Source organism: Pristiophorus japonicus, chromosome 14 (genome assembly GCF_044704955.1).
Source record: "Pristiophorus japonicus isolate sPriJap1 chromosome 14, sPriJap1.hap1, whole genome shotgun sequence".
NCBI lineage: Eukaryota > Metazoa > Chordata > Chondrichthyes > Pristiophoridae > Pristiophorus > Pristiophorus japonicus.
The window spans coordinates 150,604,965-150,626,516 of NC_091990.1; the positions used below are offsets into that span (position 1 = coordinate 150,604,965).

Consider the following 21,552-nt stretch of genomic DNA (forward strand, 5'->3'; position numbering starts at 1 on the left):
GAGAAACTGAGTTAACGTTTCAGGCCGGTGACCTTGTGTAAGAACTGGAAAATGTTACAGATGCAACATGTTCTAAGCAAGTACAAAGGCAGGGAAAGTGGGGGGGGGGGGGGGGGAAAGACCAAAAGCAACGTCTGTGATAGGATGGAAGGCAGGACTGATTAAATGAACAGCAGAATCAATACCAGCACCTATTGTCTAAAACAATGGGAGCAGTGGTTATGATCTGAAATTGTTGAACTCGATATTAAGTTCAGAAGGTTGTAAAGTGCCTAATCGGAAGATGAGGTGCTGTTCCTCAAGCTTCCATTGAGCTTCATTAGAAGTGTAGGAGGTCCCATTCAAGCGCAGGAGGTGCAACATCTGCCCTTTCACCTCTTCCCTTCATACCGTTCAGGGCCACAAACACTCCTTCCAAGTGAAACAGCAATTTAATATATTGTATTCGCTGCTCACGATGTGGTCTCGTCTACACTGGGGAGACCAAACGCAGATTGGGTGATCGCTTTGCTGAAAACTCCGTTCAGCCTATGACCCTGAGCTTCCGGTCGCTTGCTATTTTAATTCTTCAACCCACTAGCACGCTGATCACTCAGTCCCAGGCCTCCTACACTGTTCCAATAAAGCTCAACAGAAGCTCGAGGAACAGCATCTTTCAATTAGGCACTTTACAACGTTCTGGTTTCAACATCAAGTGCAACAATTTCAGATCATAACCACTGCTCCCATTTTTTCAGACAGCAAGTGCTGATAATGATTCTGCTGTTTGTTTAATCTTTCCTGCCTTCCACGCCATCACAGACCTTCCCTTTCCTACACCTTTCCCTGTGTCTGTACTTGCTTAAAACTTGTTAAATCTGTAACCTTTTCCAGTTCTGGTCACCGGTCTGAAATGTTAACTCTGTTTCGCTCTCCACACATGCTGCCTGACCTGCTGAATAGTTCTAGCATTTTCTATTTATATTCCACATTTTTATGCCTTTGTGTTATGCATACCAACTGGCTGGCAATCTGACTTTGGTACTACTGGAAAGTGAAAAATATCACATCCAATTCCACTTTGTGAATATGGTTTATTGGAGAAAAACTTCCTCCAGAATCTACTGGCATTGAGATCATGTGGTCTTTAAATGGCTTCCTTAGCCACACAATTTTTTTTCCACTGGGGACACAGAGGAAGGGAGATGGAGGTTGCACGGCATGCTGTGGCTCTGGTGTCCATTATTAAAGATTCAGATTAAGCTACATTAGATGAAAGAGTAGCATTGCCAGCGAGGTTCAATTTGAGTAATCTCGTGTCATAACCACTCATCTACCGTAACCACGCAATGTGCAATGATACAGAATTTGGGTACAAGGTTAAAACGGTTTAATGTCGTGAACTCTAAACATGAACCAATGAAAATCAAAACAAAAATTTACATCTTGCACATGGTGCATGCAGTGGAAAATATAAAAATAAACAGGGGTGCATGACAAAACACAAAGTAGCTTTTACCTATTTTGCAAATCAGCTTTACCTTCAACTAATGCCCTTGACTCGATATAAAAGGCTAAAATAGGTACTACAGGTACAGCGTCGAGAAACTGGAGTTCCCGAATCCGGACCGATCGGTGGCAGTGTCATCCGGAATCCGCAAAATGTTACGGAATCCGGACCCAACGACACTGCCAACCTCGGGGCCTCGCCGCTGCTCGCCTCACCATCACTGCCCTTACCTCGGGGTGTCTTCGCCAGTCCGCCCGACGACCTCCTTGGTGGGGTTGCCCGAACACCTCCTCGAGGGCGCCAGCCTGCCCGAACACCTCCGAGACAGGGCTGGCCCGCCCGACAACATCCTCGGTGGGAGCCCGCCCGACCAGTTCTTTGGCGGGAATCCCCCCCCCCCCTCCCTTCTGACGTTCAGAAATCCAGAAATACCCGAAACTGGGCTCGGGTGTTTCTGGATTCGTGACATCAGAAAACAAATCGAAAGTCCGGAACAGCCCGGAATGTGGAGTGACCTCGGTCTCAACCGCTTTGGCCACCCCACGTTAAAAGAACTCACGCACAGGCATCTTCCACCCTTCAATATGAAGTTCTGGACCTGGAACGTCAGGACCTTCATCCTTCATGGACAACTCCAACAGTGACAGGTCGGAACGCCGCACTGCTATAGTTGCCCGGGAACTTAGATGCTTCGATGTTGACATCGCCGCCCTAAGCGAGACCTGGCAAGCAGGGGAAGGCCAGCTCAAGAAACAAGGTGGAGGTTACACATTCTTCTGGAAAGCCAAACCAGAGAAGAACGGCACCTCCACGGAGTCGGGTTCGCTATCAAGAACAAGCTGGTCGACTGCCTCAGAGACTCCCCCTGCGGGATTAATGAACGTCTCATGATTCTCCGACTCACCCTCTCCCGGAACCAATGCACCACAGTCATCAGTGCGTATGCCCCATCACTCGATGCAACAGGGGGTTTTTACTCCATCCTCGAAAAATCTCTGTCCCGCGTTCCTATAGACGACCAACTGCTCCTCCTCGGCGACTTCAACACCAGGATCGGCAAGGACACACCGTCTGGGGAGGCGTGATCGGCAGAGAGGGGGTAGGGAAAACCAATTCCAGTGGTACACTGCTCCTGACAAAATGCCTGGAGCACGACCTTGTCAACACCAACACCTTGGGCCCAAGTTTCCACAAGAAAAAAAACGGGCGCCCCTCCGAGCTGGGCGCCCGTTTTCCGCGCCTAAAAAAATCCTCGGTATTCTCCACCTACTTACAGGTCCTCTGGCTCTCGGCGCAGCCAGCACGAGCTGTGGGGGGGGCGGAGCCAGGTCCTGGCGCTGAAAACAGTGCCGGGACCTCTGCACATGCGCGCTACAGTCAGCAAGCAAGTGCAGTAGCTCCAGGCGCCGAACTGTGTGGGAGGGGCCCGAAGCACGCAGCCCCTAGCCCTGGCTGAATGGCCTCACTGGGGCTGCGTGAATGAGGCTCCTCCCACGGCCAGCTCCTGCTCCCCCCCCTCGACCAGACCCGCCCCGACACCCGCGCCCCCCCCCCGACACCCGCTCCCAACCCCCCCCCGACCAGACACCCGCTCCCCCCCCCCGCCGACCAGACCTGACACCCGCTCCCCCCACCCGCCCCGAGACCCGCTCCCCCCGCCCTCCTGTTCCCCGACCCGATCCCCCCGCTCTCTCTCCCACCCCCGCTCTCTCTCTCTCCCCCGCTCTCTCTCTCCCTCCCTTCCCGCTCTCTCTCCCTCCCTCCCCCGCTCTCTCTCCCTCCCTCCCCCGCTCTCTCTCTCTCCCTCCCTCCCCCGCTCTCTCTCTCTCTCCCTCCCTCCCCCGCTCTCTCTCTCTCTCCCTCCCTCCCCCGCTCTCTCTCTCTCCCTCCCTCCCCCGCTCTCTCTCTCTCACTCCCTCCCCCGCTCTCTCTCTCTCTCTCCCTCCCCCGCTCTCTCTCTCCCTCCCTCCCCCGCTCTCTCTCTCCCTCCCTCCCCCGCTCTCTCTCTCTCCCTCCCTCCCCCGCTCTCTCTCTCTCCCTCCCCCGCTCTCTCTCTCTCCCTCCCCCGCTCTCTCTTTCTCCCTCCCTCGCTCTCTCTCTCTCCCTCTCCCTCCTCTGCTCTCTCTCTCCCTCCCTCCCCCCCCTCTCTCTCTCTCTCTCCCTCCCTCTCTCTCTCTCCCTCCCCCCCCCTCTCTCTCTCTCTCTCTCCCTCCCCCCCTCTCTCTCTCTCCCTCCCCCCCCCTCTCTCTCTCTCTCCCTCCCCCCCTCTCTCTCTCCCTCCCTCCTCCCCCTCTCTCTCTCCCTCCCTCCCCCCCCTCTCTCTCTCCCTCCCTCCCCCTCTCTCTCTCTCTCTCCCTCCCTCCCCCCCCCTCTCTCTCCCCGTCCCTCCCCCCCTCCCCCCTGTCTCTCCCTCTCCCCCTCTCTCTCCCTCCCCCCCTCTCTCTCTCTCTCCCTCCCTCCCCTCTCTCTCTCTCTCCCTCCCCCCCCCTCTCTCTCTCTCCCTCCCCCCCTCTCTCTCTCTCTCTCCCTCCCCCCCTCTCTCTCTCTCTCTCCCTCCCCCCCCTCTCTCTCTCCCTCCCTCCTCCCCCTCTCTCTCTCCCTCCTCTCTCTCTCCCTCCCTCCTCCCTCCCTCTCTCTCCCTCCCCCCCCTCTCTCTCTCTCTCTCTCTCTCCCTCCCTCCCTCCCTCTCCCTCTCCCTCTCCCTCCCCCTCCCCCCCTCCCGCTCAGCGGCACAAACGGCTGCAGAATTCTCCCTGGCTGAAGCACTTTCACACAGGTAGGAAGATGGTTTATTTAATCTTTTCTTGGCTTATAAATGTTTATTCAGGTTGGATTTATTTGTATAATATTTGTAGAAGTATAAATAAGGATTTATTGTAGAATTTAATGAGTTCCCTTCCCCCCCCCCCCCCACCTCGTTCTGGACGCCTAATTTGTAACCTGCGCCTGATTTTTTAATGTGTAGAACAGGTTTTTTCAGTTCTACAAAATCTTCACTGGCTCCATTCTACTTTAGTTTGGAGTACATTTTCACTGTGGAAACTTTGAAATCAGGCATCAGTGGCCGGACACGCCCCCTTTTGAAGAAAAAATTCTGTTCTAAACTAGAACTGTTCTACCTGACTAGAACTGCAGAAAAAAAAAATGTGGAGAATTGCGATTTCTAAAATAGTCCGTTCTCCACCAGTTGCTCCTAAAAATCAGGCGCGAATCATGTGGAAACTTGGGCCCTATATCCTGTGTTATGTATAAACATGCAAGTTATGTATGATGTTGTTATAATAACTTCTTCATTAAGGAGGGAGAAGTGTAATGTCTGTAAGCTTGTAATGTTTGTAGCTCCACACTGTGGATATGGACGTATTGTATACTGCAACTACAGAGTTAATAATTAAACAGAAGCAGCAGCTTCTGGTGACTTCCGAGAGTTGCCTGCCGCATTAGAAAGCTGTGTGTGCTTGTGCTCTGTGAATATATCACATCAACATCTTCACTGAGGCATACAAAAGCATGAGAGCCTTACACTAAATATCCGAAGACAAAGGTTCTCCACCAGCCTAACCTGGACACACAGCACTGCCCCCCAGTCATCAAGATCCATGGCGTGGCCCTGGACAACATGGACCATTTTCCATACCTCGGGAGCCTATTATCAACAAGGGCAGACATCGACGACGAGATTCAACATCGCCTCCAGTGCGCTAGCGCAGCCTTCGGCCGCCTGAGGAAAAGAGTGTTCGAAGATCAGGCCCTCAAATCTGCCACCAAGCTCATGGTCCACAGGGCTGTAGCGATACCCGCCCTCCTGTATGGCTCAGAGACGTGAACCACATACAGTAGGCATCTCAAATCGCTGGAGAAATACCATCAACAATATCTCCGCAAGATCCTGCAAATCCCCCTGGGAGGATAGACACACCAACATCCCCAGCATCAAGGCACTGACCACACTCGACCAGCTCTGTTGGGCGGGCCACATTGTTCGCATGCCTGACACGAGACTCCCAAAGCAAGCGCTCAAATTGGAACTCCTACACCTCAAGCGAGCCCCAGGTAGGCAGAGGAAGCGTTTCAAGGACACACTCAAAGCCTCCCTGATAAAGTGCAACATCCCCACCGACACCTGGGAGTCCCTGGCCAAAGACCGCCCTAAGTGGAGGAGGTACATCCGGGAGGGCGCTGAGCACCTTAGTCTCTTCGCCGAGAGCATGCAGAAACTAAGCGCAGGCAGCGGAAGGAGCGTGCGGCAAACCAGTCCCACCCACCCTTTCCTTCAACGACTGTCTATCCCACCTGTGACAGAGACTGTAATTCCCGTATTGGACTGTTCAGTCACCTAAGAACTCATTTTTAGAGTGGAAGCAAGCCTTCCTCGATTTCGAGGGACTGCCTATGATGATGATTAACTACATCAACATTGAAGCTTGTTTTTTCAACTTATTTGCACTGTTGTAAGTTGTAACCCATTTGTGCTGTGCTTGGATCATAGGGTAACTGTGGTCTTGTATGCTGGCAAAACATTTTGAATTTAAAATTCCCCATTATCAATTTCTGGAGTAAAAGCTGCAAACACTGCATGCATGGAACCATTTATATCCAAGATCTGTTAACATGCTTTGATGCCATTTTAATAAACAATAAAAGGATGTATTTCAGATAATATCACCAACTTTTAAACACAAAATTGCTTTGAGTAACTATTTATTTGAATGATTTTCCATCGTATTGAGAAAAGAAATTGACACCAGCTCTCATCACAGACAATTGGTGGGCAAATATAGTGAGGGAGCCAAAATAGAAGTGTAATTTTTTGGGGACCAGGCCAATCGATTGTCGGTCAATTTTCCCACCAATGAAATGTTCATTACCAAACCATCTTACCTTTTCTGATGGGTGCTCACAGGAAAACATTTTGGCGTGTTGCTGGTACCGTTTACAATAATACGTTTTGAGTTCCATCTCTTTCAGTTTCAGTTCTAAATCTAAGCAGTTAATCCTGATTTTCTGTCGTTTGTTGAAGATATTTTCAAGGACTCCTTGAAATCTGGAAAAGAAAAAAAACCGACAAAGTACAACACTATCCTGCCATTTGTTTCATATTGCTTTACTTAGAACTTAAGGTAAAAACTTTAGTTGAATTCTGCAAGTAATTTATTCTTAAGTATTGCAAGTGCTGGTCAGAAAGATCAAATTTCGTGTACAATGTCCAATGATTCCCATTTTCAGAATTTGTCTGAAATGTTCCTACAAGTCCTTTATAAGTTATAAAACCGACAAAAATCAATTTTATTTCAGTTTGTATCTTAATACTCCACCCCAAAATAGGCCGTAACAACAAAACACATGGGGAACAATGTTCCCTGTAATTATTTGGGGGAGCCACGTGACCCCTTTAACGGGCTGGGCGGCCCATTCAAAAGTCCGCGTATGCTCTTTATGTTCCAATTTAAAAACTGTGCGGGACCCCTAAAGCGCCGTGCGACCACGCAGCTTAAATGGAACCTTGATTGGGGGTCAAGATCTAGTGTAGTTTTCAGGTGAAATGGAGTGATGCTGGGGGATAATTAGACCAGGGCACAAAGAGGTAATTCAGTGTCAATTTTAAAGTGTCACATTCTGTCCTTTTTAAATGTCTGTGATATAAATTTCTGTATCCACATTTGCAATAGAAACTGCCTGTGTAAACTTGCCAGTCCATGATTATAACCTATTGCTACTGGTGGTGCTGCTCCACTTCCACTGGGCAGGGGGGAGAGGGAGAAGAGTTTAATTACAGCGTGACACGTTTACATAGGCAGTTTCTATTATAAATGTAGAAATGGAATTATACCAGATAAGTTGACAGGAAGTTTGCACAGATACAAGGGGCTAGAAATCACCCTTCGCCCCAATTGGGGGTTATAACTTTCAGGGGCCGGCACTTCCTGCGCTCGGCCGTCCCGTCCCCGACGCGGAATTGGGCTGTACGCCAGCTCCGTGTAGCGCTGACGTGCTACAACGCCCCTCCTCTGCCGCTGCGCTTTCTGCAGGCCCTTTGGTGGCTGCCACTATGACACCTGGGATGCGATAACCGGGCCAGCAGCCCGGCACCCAAAACGGAGTGCCGGGCTGCATGATGGAGGCCCGGTCGATGCGAGGGCCGCCATTGTCAGGCTGACCCAAGAGTCGGCCGACAAATAAAGATGGTGGCCTCGAGTGCTAAAGGCCTCCCGTTTAAGGCTTGATTGCAATTTTCCTCGCGGGGCAGTGATGACGTCATTTGCTGTGTGTGCCGGCACAGGCTGTTAATCGAGGGGCGCCCCCCAAACCTCCCCGGACAAAAAGGCCATTGTGCTCTGTTAGCGTTGCCAGAGGCACTAACGGGGCTTTAAAGAGGGGCAATTTCGCCCCTAAGATTTTTATTATACATGTAGAATAAACGTAAAAATAAAGAATCATTACAATTGTCAAAAAGTTCTGACCTTTTTGTGAGTGATGTCTACCCACAAAGACAGAATATTCTGTCCTTTATATTTGGACCACATGGGTGATCAAACACAAATATTTCATGCTACAATGCTTAAAATTATTCATTCGCTTTGAGAAGCTGCATGACATGAAAGGCCAAATATTTAAGAGATTTGCTGCATTAATGTTAAATTCTGGCACTCACTTCTTCACAAAGTTAGCTAATATCTTTGTTGCAGTGTGCGGAAGGGAAAATCCTATGGTCTGCATATTGAAGAACTCCAGGTTATAAAGAGACTGGAACACAAATTCTACTGAATAATATAAGGAATAAGCCTTAGCCACCAATGTGCTTGCATTTAATCAACTAAAAAGTGAAAACCAAAGTCCTGCTAATTTTACCAGGAAGACCATCGAGATGTGAACACATTTTACTTTTACTTATTCTGATTCTGATTTTAGGCACAGAAAATAACATTGAGTCAACTTTTTAAAAAAGTTGGAGACGTGACTATACTCCTTAATCTCACTCTGACGTACATGGTTTGTTGTTGTTGTCGTCAGACTCTTAAAATATTGATACACAGGGACATTTATATCTCTCAGAACTGCTGTATGTTACAACCACTGATGCAAGAGATTGCTGAGAAGCCCTATAAATACTTCAGATTTTCTACTGCTGCTGCCATGGTGTTTTTTCCAGTTAAGGGGCTTTGTTTACGAACAGCAAATTATCTTAATTTTTGTATGCAAACAATTAAATAATTTATGATTTTTCAAACATATCCATATCAATCAATGTATTACTCACAAACAAAAAGGGATTTTCTTTTCCCTTGCTGTTACATTTTGCCATTATATACCAGTTGATTCAAATTTACACAGCCAATTCTGTTGTACCATATGTGAGACTACTTCTGCAATAAATTATAAAATTGTGGTTTTGCTGTTACAATGTCGGAGTTCTTGCTATAGGGAGCAGTTTAAAATAAGATGTTGGCCCTGAAATTGTAGTCAGAGGCTTCCTGCGGGCGGATGCCTCTGACCACAAAAATATTTACAAATGTACCTGGTGGTCCCGGAGGAACAAACACTTGCGCTACAAGGCCTCCATTCGCAGCCCCGTGCAGAGGCCCACGTATTCCAGGAGTGTATGTACATCCTGGGATCACGTGGGCCGGACCAACCACTGAAAATGGCATTTGTACGGAGATCACCATTTCTATGAATGGGGATACCCCCAAAAACACAATCATTTTAAGTAAGTAAGAAAATCTCTTCACATATTTACAATGAATAGAAATTGAATTTAATTAAACGTTTAAGATAATAATTTTTTTTTTAATTTTTAAAAATATGTTTTAATAGGGTTAAAAACAAACTTAGCATAATGGGCAGGGTTTTTAAAATAAATCTTATTGATAACATTTTATTTTACTATCTTTTAAAACTCTTACATTGGTAAAAGCAGGCCTTACTAAGAGCTCAGCAATAGATGGGCAAATAGCTCAAAACTCTGCCTGCGATGGCCCTTCTCCTGGGGACAGTTGCAACTGTCTCAAAAGCCTTTTTGACAGTTCACCAGATTTTGGCGCATGCGCATTGCGCGCAGATAACCGGCACTTGCGGGGCCTCTATGCACATTGTACGTAGAGACCGCGATTTTTGGCCCGTTATGTATTCATATAGTGAAGCAGGAATTCCAAAAATATCCGCTAGACATTGCATCCCTAACAAATTTGCTTTGAAAGTCTTCTGAACCAAATCGACCATATGATAAGTTATAATGTAGTTGCAGTGTTTATCCACTCAGCCTATTATCAATTCTTTGTTACTCATCGTCACAAATCATTATTAAAAAATCTTTTGACTGTGTGAATGTATGTTCATGTGATGTAGGTATTGTTGATTCGATTTTAACACTAGAGATCAATCAATCACAAGGTCAGAAGTGGGGCTGTTCGCTGACGATTGCTGTGTTCAGCTACATTTGCAATTACTCAGAAAATGAAGCAGTCCATGCCCGCATGCAATAAGACCTGGTCAACATCTAGGCTTGGGCTGAAAAGTGGCAAGTAACATTAGCGCCAAACAAGTGCCAGGCAATGACCATCTCCAACAAGAGAGAGTCTAACCACCATCCCTTGACATTCAAGGGCATTACCATCTTCGAATCTCCCACCTTCAACATCCTGGGGGTCACCACTGACTAGAAATTCAACTGGACCAGCCACATAAATGCTATGGCTATGAGAGCAGGTCAGAGGTTGGGTAATTTGCAGCGTGGCTCACCTCCCGACTTCCCAAAGCCTCTCCACCATCCACAAGACACAACTCAGGAGTGCGATGGAATACTCTCCAATTGCCTAGATGGGTGTAGCTGCAACAACACTCAAGAAGCTCAACAGCATCCAAGACAAAGCAGTCTCCTCAACTCGCACCTCATCCACAAGCGTTAATATCCACTCCCTCCACCACTGGCATAATGTGTCTACAGCGCGAACTATCTACATGATGCATTGCAGCAACTCGGGAAGGTTTCTTCGGCAGTCTCCCAAATCAGTAACCTCCATCACCTAGAACAAAAGCAGCAAGTGCATGGAAAACCAGCGTCTTCTCCCAAGTCACACACCACTGCTACTTGGGACATATATCGTCGTTCCTTCATCACTGTTGGGTTAAAATCCTGGAACTCCGTACCCAACAGCACTAAGGAAGCACCTTTATCACATGGACTTTAGCAGTTCAAGAAGGTGGCCCACCACCATCTTTTCAAGGGATGGGCAATAAATTACAGTTTTGTCAGCACTGTCCAAATCCAGAAAATGAATAATTAACACCCGCCCCCCCCCCCCGCTCCGTAACATTCAGATTTCAGACATCATTGTCCCTATAACCGGTGAGGTTCCAGAATCAGAAATCAAATCAAACTCCAGAACATAACCAGGGAACAATTGGATCTTGAGTCGTCAAAAAAACTACTCGACCAAAAAAAAACATTCTGTGGCCAACGGTTACCTTGTGACTATTCCTTCTCTGCCTTAAGGCGGAGAAAGACAGTTTCTTAACCGATAAAGGGAAATAAAGGGTTATGGGGAGCAGGCAGGGAAGTGGACCCGAGTCCATGATCGGATCAGCCATGATGGTATTAAATGGCGGAGCAGGCTCAGGGGGCCAATGGCCGACTCCTGCTCCTATTTCTTATGTTCTTCAATAGCCTTTTCTATTGGACTCGACAGTAACTCCTGGCATCATGTTCCTAATTTTGATATTTTAGGTGATTTAAAAAAAATTATTCCTTCTCCAATTTGATGTAGACACCTGAAGGGAGTCAGAGGCCTGGTCACTGATTGGGAATGAGAGGGATATGGTCAGAGGGGGATGTAGTGGAGGATATGGTCAGAGAGGGATGTAGTGGGGGATATGGTCAGAGAGGGAAAAAAGAAGTAGAAAGAAATTGAAAGGTGACGTCACAGCCAAGGGGGTAAGTGATTAGTAAGTAGCTTTTCTTTTCCTTTCCTATATCAGTAAGTAACCTTTAGCATTGTTGTTGCCAAATTAAGTTAATCTAGGGGTTAAGTCATGACAGGAGAGCTCGGACACGTGTTTTGCTCCTCCTGTACTATGTTGGAAGTCAGGGACGCTTCCGGTGTCCCTGACGACTAAGTGTGCGGGAAGTGTATCCGCCTCCAGCTCCTGACGGACTGCATTGCGGCACTGGACCTGCGGGTGGATTCACTCTGGAGCATCCACGATGCTGAGAATGACGTGAATAGCACGTTTAGTGAGTTGGTCTTACCGCAGGAAAAGGGTACACAGCCAGATAGTAAATGAGTGACCAGCAGGAAGAGCAGTGCAAGGAAGGTTGTGCAGGAGTCCCCTGCAGTCATCCCCCTGCAAAACAGATATACCGCTTTGGGTACTGTTGAGGGGGATGACTCATCAGGGGGGAGCAGCAGCAGCCAAGTTCATGGCACCGTGGGTGGCTCTGCTGCACAGGAGGGCAGGAAAAAGAGTGGGAGAGCTATAGTAATAGGGGATTCGATTGTAAGGGGAATAGATAGGAGTTTCTGCGGCCGCAACCGAGATTCCAGGATGGTATGTTGCCTCCCTGGTGCAAGGGTCAAGGATGTCTCGGACCGGGTGCAGGACACTCTGAAAAGGGAGGGTGAACAGCCAGTTGTCGTGGTGCATATAGGTACCAACGATATAGGTAAAAAACGGGATGAGGTCCTACGAGACAAATTTAGGGAGCTAGGAGCTAAATTAAAAGGTAGGACCTCAAAAGTAGTAATCTCAGGATTGCTACCAGTGCCACATGCTAGTCAGAGTAGGAATCGCAGGATAGCTCAGATGAATACATGGCTTGAGGAGTGGTGCAGAAGGGAGGGATTCAAATTCCTGGGACATTGGAACCGGTTCTGGGGGAAGTGGGACCAGTACAAACCGGACGGTCTGCACCTGGGCAGGACCGGAACCAATGTCCGAGGGGGAGTGTTTGCTAGTGCTGTTGGGGAGGAGTTAAACTAACATGGCACGGGGATGGGAACCTATGCAGGGAGACAGAGGGAAATAAAGTGGAGGCAGAAGCAAAAGATAGAAAGGAGAATAGTAAAAGTGGAGGGCAGATAAAGCCAAGGCAAAAAACAAAAAGGGCCACATTACAGCAAAATTCTAAAGGGGCAAAGTGTTAAAAAGACAAGCCTGAAGGCTCTGTGCCTCAATGCGAGGAGTATTCAGAATAAGGTGGACAAATTAACTGCGCAGACAGCAGTTAACGGATATGATGTAATTGGCATCATGGAGACATGGCTCCAGGGTGACCAAGGCTGGGAACTCAACATCCAGGGATATTCGACATTTAGGAAGGATCGGCAGAGAGGAAAAGGAGGTGGGGTGGCGTTGCTGGTTAAAGAGGAAATTAACGCAGTAGTAATAGGGACATTAGCCTTGATGATGTGGAATTGGTATGGGTGGAGCTGCGGAATTCCAAAGGGCATAAAACACTAGTGGGAGCTGTGTACAGACCACCAAACAGTAGTAGTGAGGTTGGGGACAGCAAACAAGAAATAAAGGACGTGTGCAATAAAAGTACAGCACTTATCATGGGCGACTTTAATCTACATATTGATTAAACAAAACCAAACTGGTAGCAATGCAGTGGAAGAGGATTTCCTGGAGTGTATCAGGGATGGTTTTCTAGACCAATATGTCGAGGAACCAACGAGAGAGCAGGCCATCCTAGGCTGGATGATGTGTAATGAGAAGGGACTAATTAGCAATCTTGTTGTGCGAGGCCCCTTGGGGAAGAGTGACCATAATATGGTAGAATTCTTTATTAAGATGGAGAGTGACACAGTTAATTCGGAAACTAGGGTCCTGAACTTAAGGAAAGGTAACTTCGACGGTATGAGGAGTGAATTGGCTAGAATAGACTGGCAAAGGATACTTAAAGGGTTGACGGTGGATAAGCAATGGCAAACATTTAAGGATCACATGGATGAACTTCAGCAATTGTACATCCCTGTCTGGAGTAAAAATAAAATGGGGAAGGTGGCTCTACCATGGCTAACAAGGGAAATTAAGGATAGTGTTAAAGCCAAGGAAGAGGCATATAAATTGGCTAGAAAAAGCAACAAACCTGAGGACTGGGAGAAATTTAGAATTCAACAGAGGAGGACTAAGGATTTAATTAAGAGGGGGAAAATAGAGTTCGCGAGGAAGCTTGCAGGGAACATAAAACGGACTGCAAAAGCTTATATAAATATGTGAAGAGAAAAAGATTAGTGACGACAAACGTAGGTTCCTTGCAGTTGGATTCAGGTGAATTTATAATGGAGAACAAAGAAATGGCAGATCAATTGAACCAATACTTCGGTTCTGTCTTCACGAAGGAAGACACAAATAACCTTCCGAATGTACTAGGGGTCTAGTGAGAAGGAAGAACTGAAGGATATCCTGATTAGGCGGGAAATTGTGTTAGGGAAATTGATGGGATTGAAGACCGATAAATCCCCGGGGCCTGATAGTCTGCATCCCAGAGTACTTAAGGAAGTGGCCTAAGAAATAGTGGATGCATTGGTGATCATTTTCCAACAGTCGATCGACTCTGGACTGGAGGGTAGCTAATGTAACACCACTTTTTACAAAAGGAGGGAGAGAGAAAACGGGTAATTATAGACCGGTTAGCCTGACATCAGTAGTGGGGAAAATGTTGGAATCAATCAATCATTAAGGATGAAATAGCAGCGCATTTGGAAAGCAGTGACAGGATCAGACCAAGTCAGCATGGATTTATGAAAGGGAAATCATGCTTGACAAATCTACTGGAATTTTTTGAGGATGTAACCAGCAGAGTGGACAAGGGAGAACCAGTGGACGTGGTGTATTTGGACTTTCAAAAGGCTTTTGACAAGGTCCCACACAAGAGGTTGGTGTGCAAAATCAAAGCGCATGGTATTGGGGGTAATGTACTGACGTGGATAGAGAACTGGTTGGCAGACAGGAAGCAGAGAGTCGGGATAAACGGGTCCTTTTCAGAATGGCAGGCAGTGACTAGTGGGGTGCCGCAGGGCTCAGTGTTGGGACCCCAGCTCTTTACAATATACATTAACAATTTAGATGAAGGAATTGAGTGTAATATCTCCAAGTTTGCGGATGACACTAAACTAGGTGGCAGTGTGAGCTGTGAGGAGGATGCTGAGAGGCTGCAGGGTGACTTGGACAGGTTAGGCGAGTGGGCAAATGCATGGCAGATGCAGTATAATGTGGATAAATGTGAGGTTATCCATTTTGGGGGCAAAAACACAAAGGCAGATTATCTGAATGGCGGCAGATTAGGAAAAGGGGAGGTGCAACGAGACCTGGGTGTCATGGTACATCAGTCACTGAAAGTGGGCATGCAGGTGAAGAAGGCAAATGGTATGTTGGCCTTCATAGCGAGGGGATTTGAGTATAGGAGCAGGGAGGTCTTACTGCAGTTGTACAGGGCCTTGGTGAGGCCTCACCTGGAATATTGTGTTCAGTTTTGGTCTCCTAATGTGAGGAAGGACGTTCTTGCTATTGAGGGAGTGCAGCGAAGGTTCACCAGACTGATTCCAGGGATGGCTCGACTGTCATATGAGGAAAGACTGGATCAACTGGGCCTTTATTCACTGGAGTTTAGAAGGATGAGAGGGGATCTCATAGAAACATGTAAGATTCTGACGGGACTGGACAGGTTAGATGCGGGAAGAATGTTCCCGATGTTGGGGAAGTCCAGAACCAGGGGACATAGTCTTAGGATAAGGGGTAAGCCATTTAGGATTGAGATGAGCAGGTCGAATGGCCTGCTCCTGCACCTATTTTCTATGGTTTCTATGGTTTCCCTGGTGCATAGCCAGATGAACCCTACTGGATATCATTGAGAGTATCAGGTCTGTGGACACTCTCCCCAATGGCACTCCAAAGCCTGATGCAGAAGATCATGGAAAAGGAACAGAAGTCAGAAAAGGAGGGAGAGGCAAATAACAGGGAGGAGAGACCATCTTCAGCCAGAAGTGCAGTTTGGATGATCCATTTCGGCCTCCTCCCGAGGTCCTTACCATCACAGAAGCTAATCTTCAGCCAATTCACCCCATGTGATATCAAGAAGCGGCTGAACGCACTGGATACATCAACGGCTACGGGCCCCGACAACATTCCGGCTGTTGTGCTGATAGCCAGAACTAGCCGTGTCTCTAGCCAAGTTGTTTCAGTACAGCTACAACACGGGTATCTACCTGACAATGTGGAAAACTGCCCAGGTATGTCCTGTCCACAAAAAGCAGGACAAATTCAATTTGGCCAAGTACGGCCTATCAGTCTACTCTCAATCATCTGCAAAGTGATGGAAGGTGTCGTCAATAGTGCTATCAAATGGCACTTGTTCACCCATAACCTGCTCACCAATGCTCAGTTTGGGTACCGCCAGAACCACTTCGTTCATTACAGCCTTGGTTCAAACACGAACAAAAGAGCTGAATTCCAGAGGTGAGATGAAAGTGACTGTCCTTGACATCAAGACAGCATTTGACCGAGTGTAGCATCTATAGATGAAGTCCTTACTACTAGGGGAATCAAGGGGTATGGTGAGAAAGCAGGAATGGGGTACTGAAGTTGCATGTTCAGCCATGAACTCATTGAATGGCGGTGCAGGCTAGAAGGGCCGAATGGCCTACTCCTGCACCTATTTTCTATGTCTTCTATGTTTCTAAGGAGCCCGAGTAAAATTAAAGTCAATGGGAATCAGTGGAAAACTCTCCACTGGCTGGAGACATACCTAGCACAAAGGAAGATGGTTGTGGTTGTTGGAGGTCAATCATCTCAGCCCCAGGACATCGCTGCAGGAGTTCCTCAGGGCAGTGTCCTAGGCTCAACCATCTTCAGCTACTTTATCAATGACCTTCCTTCCATCATAAGGTCAGAAGTGGGGATGTTCGTGGATGATTGCACAGTGCTCAGTTCCATTCACAACTCCTCAGAAAATGAAGCAGTCCATACCAACATGCAGCAAGACCTGGACGACATTCAGGCTTTGGCTGATAAGTGGCAAGTAACATTTGCGCCACACAAGTGCCAGGCAATGACCATCTCCAACAAGTGAGAGTTTAACCACCTCCTCTTGATATTCAATGGCATTACCATCACCGAATCACCCACCATCAACATCCTGGGATCACCACTGACCAGAAATTTAACTGTACCAGCCACATGAATACTGTGGCAACAGAGCGGGTCAGAGACTGGGTATCCTGCGTCAAGTATTCTGATTCTCCAAAGCCTTTCCACCATCTTCAAGGCACAAGTCAGGAGTGTGATGGAATACTCTCCACTTGCCTGGATGAGTGCAGCTCCGATAATACTCAAGAAGCTTGACAGCATCCAGGAAAAGCAGCACGCTTGATGGGCACCCCATCCACCAGCTTCAACATTCACTCCCGCCACCACCAGCATCTACAAGATGCACTGCAGCAACTCACCACGGCCTCTTCGGCAGCATCTCCCAAACCCGCAACCTCTACCACCTAGCTTGCTTTAGAGGTAGTTCAGAGAAGGTTCACTAGGTTGATTCCGGAAATGAGGGGGTTGACTTATGAGGAAAGGTTGAGTAGATTGGGCCTCTACTCATTGGAATTCAGAAGAATGAGAGATGATCTTATCGAAACATAGAGATTATGAGGGGGCTTGACAAGGCGAATGCAGATAGGATGCTTCCACGGATAAGGGAGACTAGGCTGTAGGGGGTTGTAAATCTGTGGAATTCGCTGCCTCAGAGAGCTGTGGAAGCTGGGTCATTGAATAAATTTAAGACCGAGATAGACCAGTTTCTTAACCGATAAGGGAATAAGGGGTTATGGGGAGCGGGAGGGAAGTGGACTTGAGTCCATGATCGAATCAGCCATGATCGTATTAAATGGCGGAGTAAGCTCGAGGGGCCGTATGGCCTACTCCTGCTCCTATTTCTTATGTTCTTTGAAGGACACGAGGAGCAGGCGCATGGGAGCATGCAAATTCCCCTCCAAGTTACACACCATCCTGACTTGGAAATATATCGCTGTTCTTTCCCTGGGTCAAAATCCTGGCTCTCACTCCCTAACAGCTCTATGGAAGCACCTTCACCACAAGAACGGCAGCAGTATGAGGCGGCGACTCGCCACCACCTTCTCAAGGGCAATTTGAGATGGGCAATAAATGTTGGCCTTGCCAGCGACACCCACATCCCGAAACAAATAAAAAAATAACAAAAGCAGCAAGTTTTCAACAAAAAAACTAACTGTGTTGAAATGAAAGCTCGCACCACTGTTCTCTTGCTTGCTCCATCAATGTTGATATGTGAAAGAAAGAAAAGGAACTTCCATCTACTTTACACCCATGACCCGTAAGCCGCCCTGTTTCCTGCCTCCCCTAATGCGTGGCCCATTCAAATTTTTGGGCATGCGCGGTACCTACAAGGTAAAAGCTGGTGAGTGGCCTGCGCAGAACCTTGCAGATGACTGCGTGGCTTAGCAGGAACATTACTTAGCGCCTTTCATGACCCCAAGACATCCCAAATGCTTTACAGGGAATGAGATACTTTGAAGAGGAGTCACTGTTGAAATATAGGAAATGCAGCAGCATATCACAGTCCCACAAACAAATGAGATAACGACAAGATAATCTCTTTTAAAAAAAAAGTGATGTTGATTGAGGGTTAAATATTGGACACGACACTGAGGAGAACTCACTTGCACTTCTTTTAAATAGAGCCATGGGATCTTTTACGTCCACCCGAGAGGGAAGACTGTTTTAAAACAGCAGCTAGCGCCCACAGGGCTTGAAAGTCATTATGGTGCTGGGGGAAAATAAAAGTTTCCTACTTACCTTCTGGACTACTTTATATTGCTGCTAAGCCCCCTCAGCGCTTCTGAAAGGATCCTGACACAAGAACTAGCAACAGCTTCTGCAGTGTTGCTGCGTTTGGGTATCTCGGGGCTACAATCACATTTGTATCCTGGGCAAGCACCTATTGTAGGTGCAGGCTTGCACTGCTCCCTGGAGAAAGCCCTAGAAGCCCCAGGGCAACATAAAGGGGTGGAGGCCTGGCTTGATCTTTGTGCCGAGGAAATAGGCATTCACATGGGGCAACCGTCCCTACAATTTTTAATTAATGAAAGACTATAACTTATTAATGACCTGGAAGATGTCAAATGCACATTGTTCTTTGGCAGGCACAGCACCCTACAGTGCATCAATCTTCAATTGTCTTACTATGTTTCATCACCTACCCGTGACATAACTGGAATCTAATTGAACAAATATCTGCTAAATTTTCACTTAAATATAACCAAGATAATTTGGAAAACACATCAAAGAAAAGTATCACATAATAGAGAGATCAAACAAATTTGCACAGTAGCAAGAAAGAGGCATGTCTATTGTTATGTTAACATTGCATTCAATATCCAAACAAACTCTTAAGCCACAGAGTTTAACTGCTACAGCTGGAAAAGGACATACATACTGAAGACAGAAAGGGCATGGAGATGAAGCCCATCAATCAATAATTAAATGCATGTAACAACAAAAACAATGTACTACATCAGCAAGGAAACTGGCACCCCTAAATTACTTCTGCGTGAAGTTGAGTGAAAAAGCACCTTCTCAAAAAGTTTTGTGCCTTCTGTTTCGAAACACAAATAGGTTTACCTTTTTATTTCACTTTCCTTTGGATTTGGACCAACCACAACATTCTGTCCATGGTTATTGCGAATCACCAATTTTTCACTCTCATAAGCCTTCAATTTCTCTTTGAGCTCCAAAATCTGTGAAACAGATAAGGCATAGAAAATACAAGGTCTGAGCCAGCACTTGAGTTAAAGTATCCTTCAAAGTGAGTCAACATTTTAAAAATGTGATAGCCACATTTTTGTTGCCTTTGGACGTGACTCCATTCTACACAAACTCCAACCTATCTAAAACTCCACTGTCCACATCTTGTTCTACACTAAGTTCTGTTTGCTTATCCCATCATTGCTAACCTCCGACTGGTTCCCTTTCCTTCAAAGCACTTTGTTTCTTAACCATCTGTAGTATAGCCTTCAACCATCATAGTCCTACTCTCCCTAAATCTCTTTGTCTTGTTACTTCTCTCCTTGCCTTCAGAAACCTTCCAAAACCCTATATTTATGAATGTGCTTTTGGTCAACTCTTCTACATTACACTCTTAATGTAACATCTCAAGGGACTTCACATAAGAGAGAATAGACACTGAGCAGAAGAGTTAACAAAGATGACTGAAAACATGGTCAAAAAAGCAAGTTTTGATGATGTATGTATAATAAAAATATATTACATATATTATTTTTGACAGTCTTGCTTTCTCAATGGACAAATCCCTCTGCTGCTTTTATACAGTGACTACTTACCTCTTTTCTTTGCTCCTCACAAATCTTTGCATATTTACCCACATGGGTATTCAGATTCAAAACATTGCTCTTAATCTGCAGAAATGAAAAGAAAATGGGGCAATTCGAATAAAACATAAATTCCTAGCAAATTAATACCAAACATAATAAAATTATATCTAAATTAATTTAATATTTTATTAATCATGATTGCTGGTGGTGAGACCTGCAGAGGCGAGGCAAGAGAATAGTCCTGGAATCTGATAACATTTTGCTCTGTTACATTACTGCGCCATGCAAAGAAATAAGACATAACTTTAATTATTTGAGTAGATTTACAGCAAAGTGCACAGCAAAGCCTTGCGTTTTATAGGGCATGCTTCACCCTAATTACATTAAAGTCTATGATACATTCAATGTAATGAGTTTACATGCAATTAGAAATATTTGTATCTAAAACTGGTAAAGCACACGAACATAAGAATTTGGAGCAGGAGTTAGCCATTTGGCCCCTCGAGCCTGCTCCGTCATTTAATAAGATCATGGCTGATCTGATCTTGGGCTCATCACTCTAACTTCCCTGCCCACTTCCCATAACCCTTCACTCCTTTATCGCTCAAAAATCTGTCTATCTCCACCTTAAATATGTTCAATGACCGAGCCGCCACAGGGCAGAGAATTCCACAGATTTACGACTCAGAGAAGAAATTCCTCTTCATCTCAGTTTTAAATGGGCGACTCCTTATTCTTCAACTATGCATCCTAGTTCTGGGTTCCCCACGAGTGGAAACATCCTCTCTGCATTTACCTTGTCGAGCCCCCTCAGTACCTTATATGTTTCAATAAGATCACCTTTCATTCTTCTAAACTCCAATGAGTGTAGGCCCAACCTGTTCATCCTTTCTTCATAAGTCAACTCCCTCATCTCTGGAATCAACCTAGTGAACCTTCTCTGAACTGCCTCCAATGCAAGTATTAAATAAGGAGACCAGAACTGTACGCAGTACTCTAGGTGTGGGCTCACCAATATCACCTCCCTGCTTTTATACTCCATCCCCCTTGCAATAAAGGCCAACATTCCATTTGCCTTCCTGATTACTTGCTGTACCTGCATATTAACATTTTGTGTTTCATGCACAAGGACCCCCAGGTCCCTCTGTACTGCAGCATGTTGTAGTTTCTCTCCATTTAAATAATAATTTGCTTTTTTATTTTTCCTTCCAAAATGGATAACCTCACACTTTCCCACATTATACTCCATCTCCCAAATGTTTGCCCACTCACTTAGCCTGTCTATATCCATGTGCAGACTTTTTGTGTCCTCCTCACAACTTGCTTTCCTACCCATCTTTGTATCATCAGCAAACTTGCCTACATTACACTCGGTCCCTTCATCTAAGCCATTAATGTAGATTGTAAATAATTGAGACCCCAGCACCGATCTCTGTGGCAGCCCACTAGTTACCGTTTGCCAATCAGAAAATGGCCCATTTATCCCGACTCTCTGTTTTCTGTTAGTTAGCCAATCGGCTGTCCATGCCCCCAAGCCCATGAGTTCTTATCTTGTGCAGTAACCTTATATGTGGCACCTTATCGAATGCCTTCTGAAAATCCAAATACACCACATCCACTGGTTCCCCCTTATCCAACCTGCTCATTACATCCTCAAAGAACTCCAGCAAATTTGTCAAACATGATTTCCCTTTCATAAAA

The 21,552-nt window shown here is 46.3% G+C and overlaps 1 protein-coding gene and 1 long non-coding RNA gene across 4 annotated transcripts in view; one reads left to right on the forward strand and one right to left on the reverse strand.

Annotated features, from left to right (window-relative positions):
- Nucleotides 1-21,552, reverse strand: part of kif18a (kinesin family member 18A) — a 200,387-nt gene that overhangs the window by 49,241 nt on the left and 129,594 nt on the right. For all 3 annotated transcript variants that reach the window (XM_070899693.1, XM_070899694.1, XM_070899695.1), the window contains exons 8-10: nt 19,861-19,935; nt 19,142-19,257; nt 6,371-6,533 (exon numbers count right to left, since the gene is read on the reverse strand). In XM_070899693.1, coding sequence (XP_070755794.1) covers nt 6,371-6,533; nt 19,142-19,257; nt 19,861-19,935 — 354 coding nt within the window. The remainder of the gene's footprint in view (nt 1-6,370; nt 6,534-19,141; nt 19,258-19,860; nt 19,936-21,552) is intronic.
- The window catches only part of LOC139280153 (uncharacterized), a 179,006-nt gene that overhangs the window by 39,104 nt on the left and 118,350 nt on the right, over nt 1-21,552 (forward strand). The window lies entirely within an intron of this gene.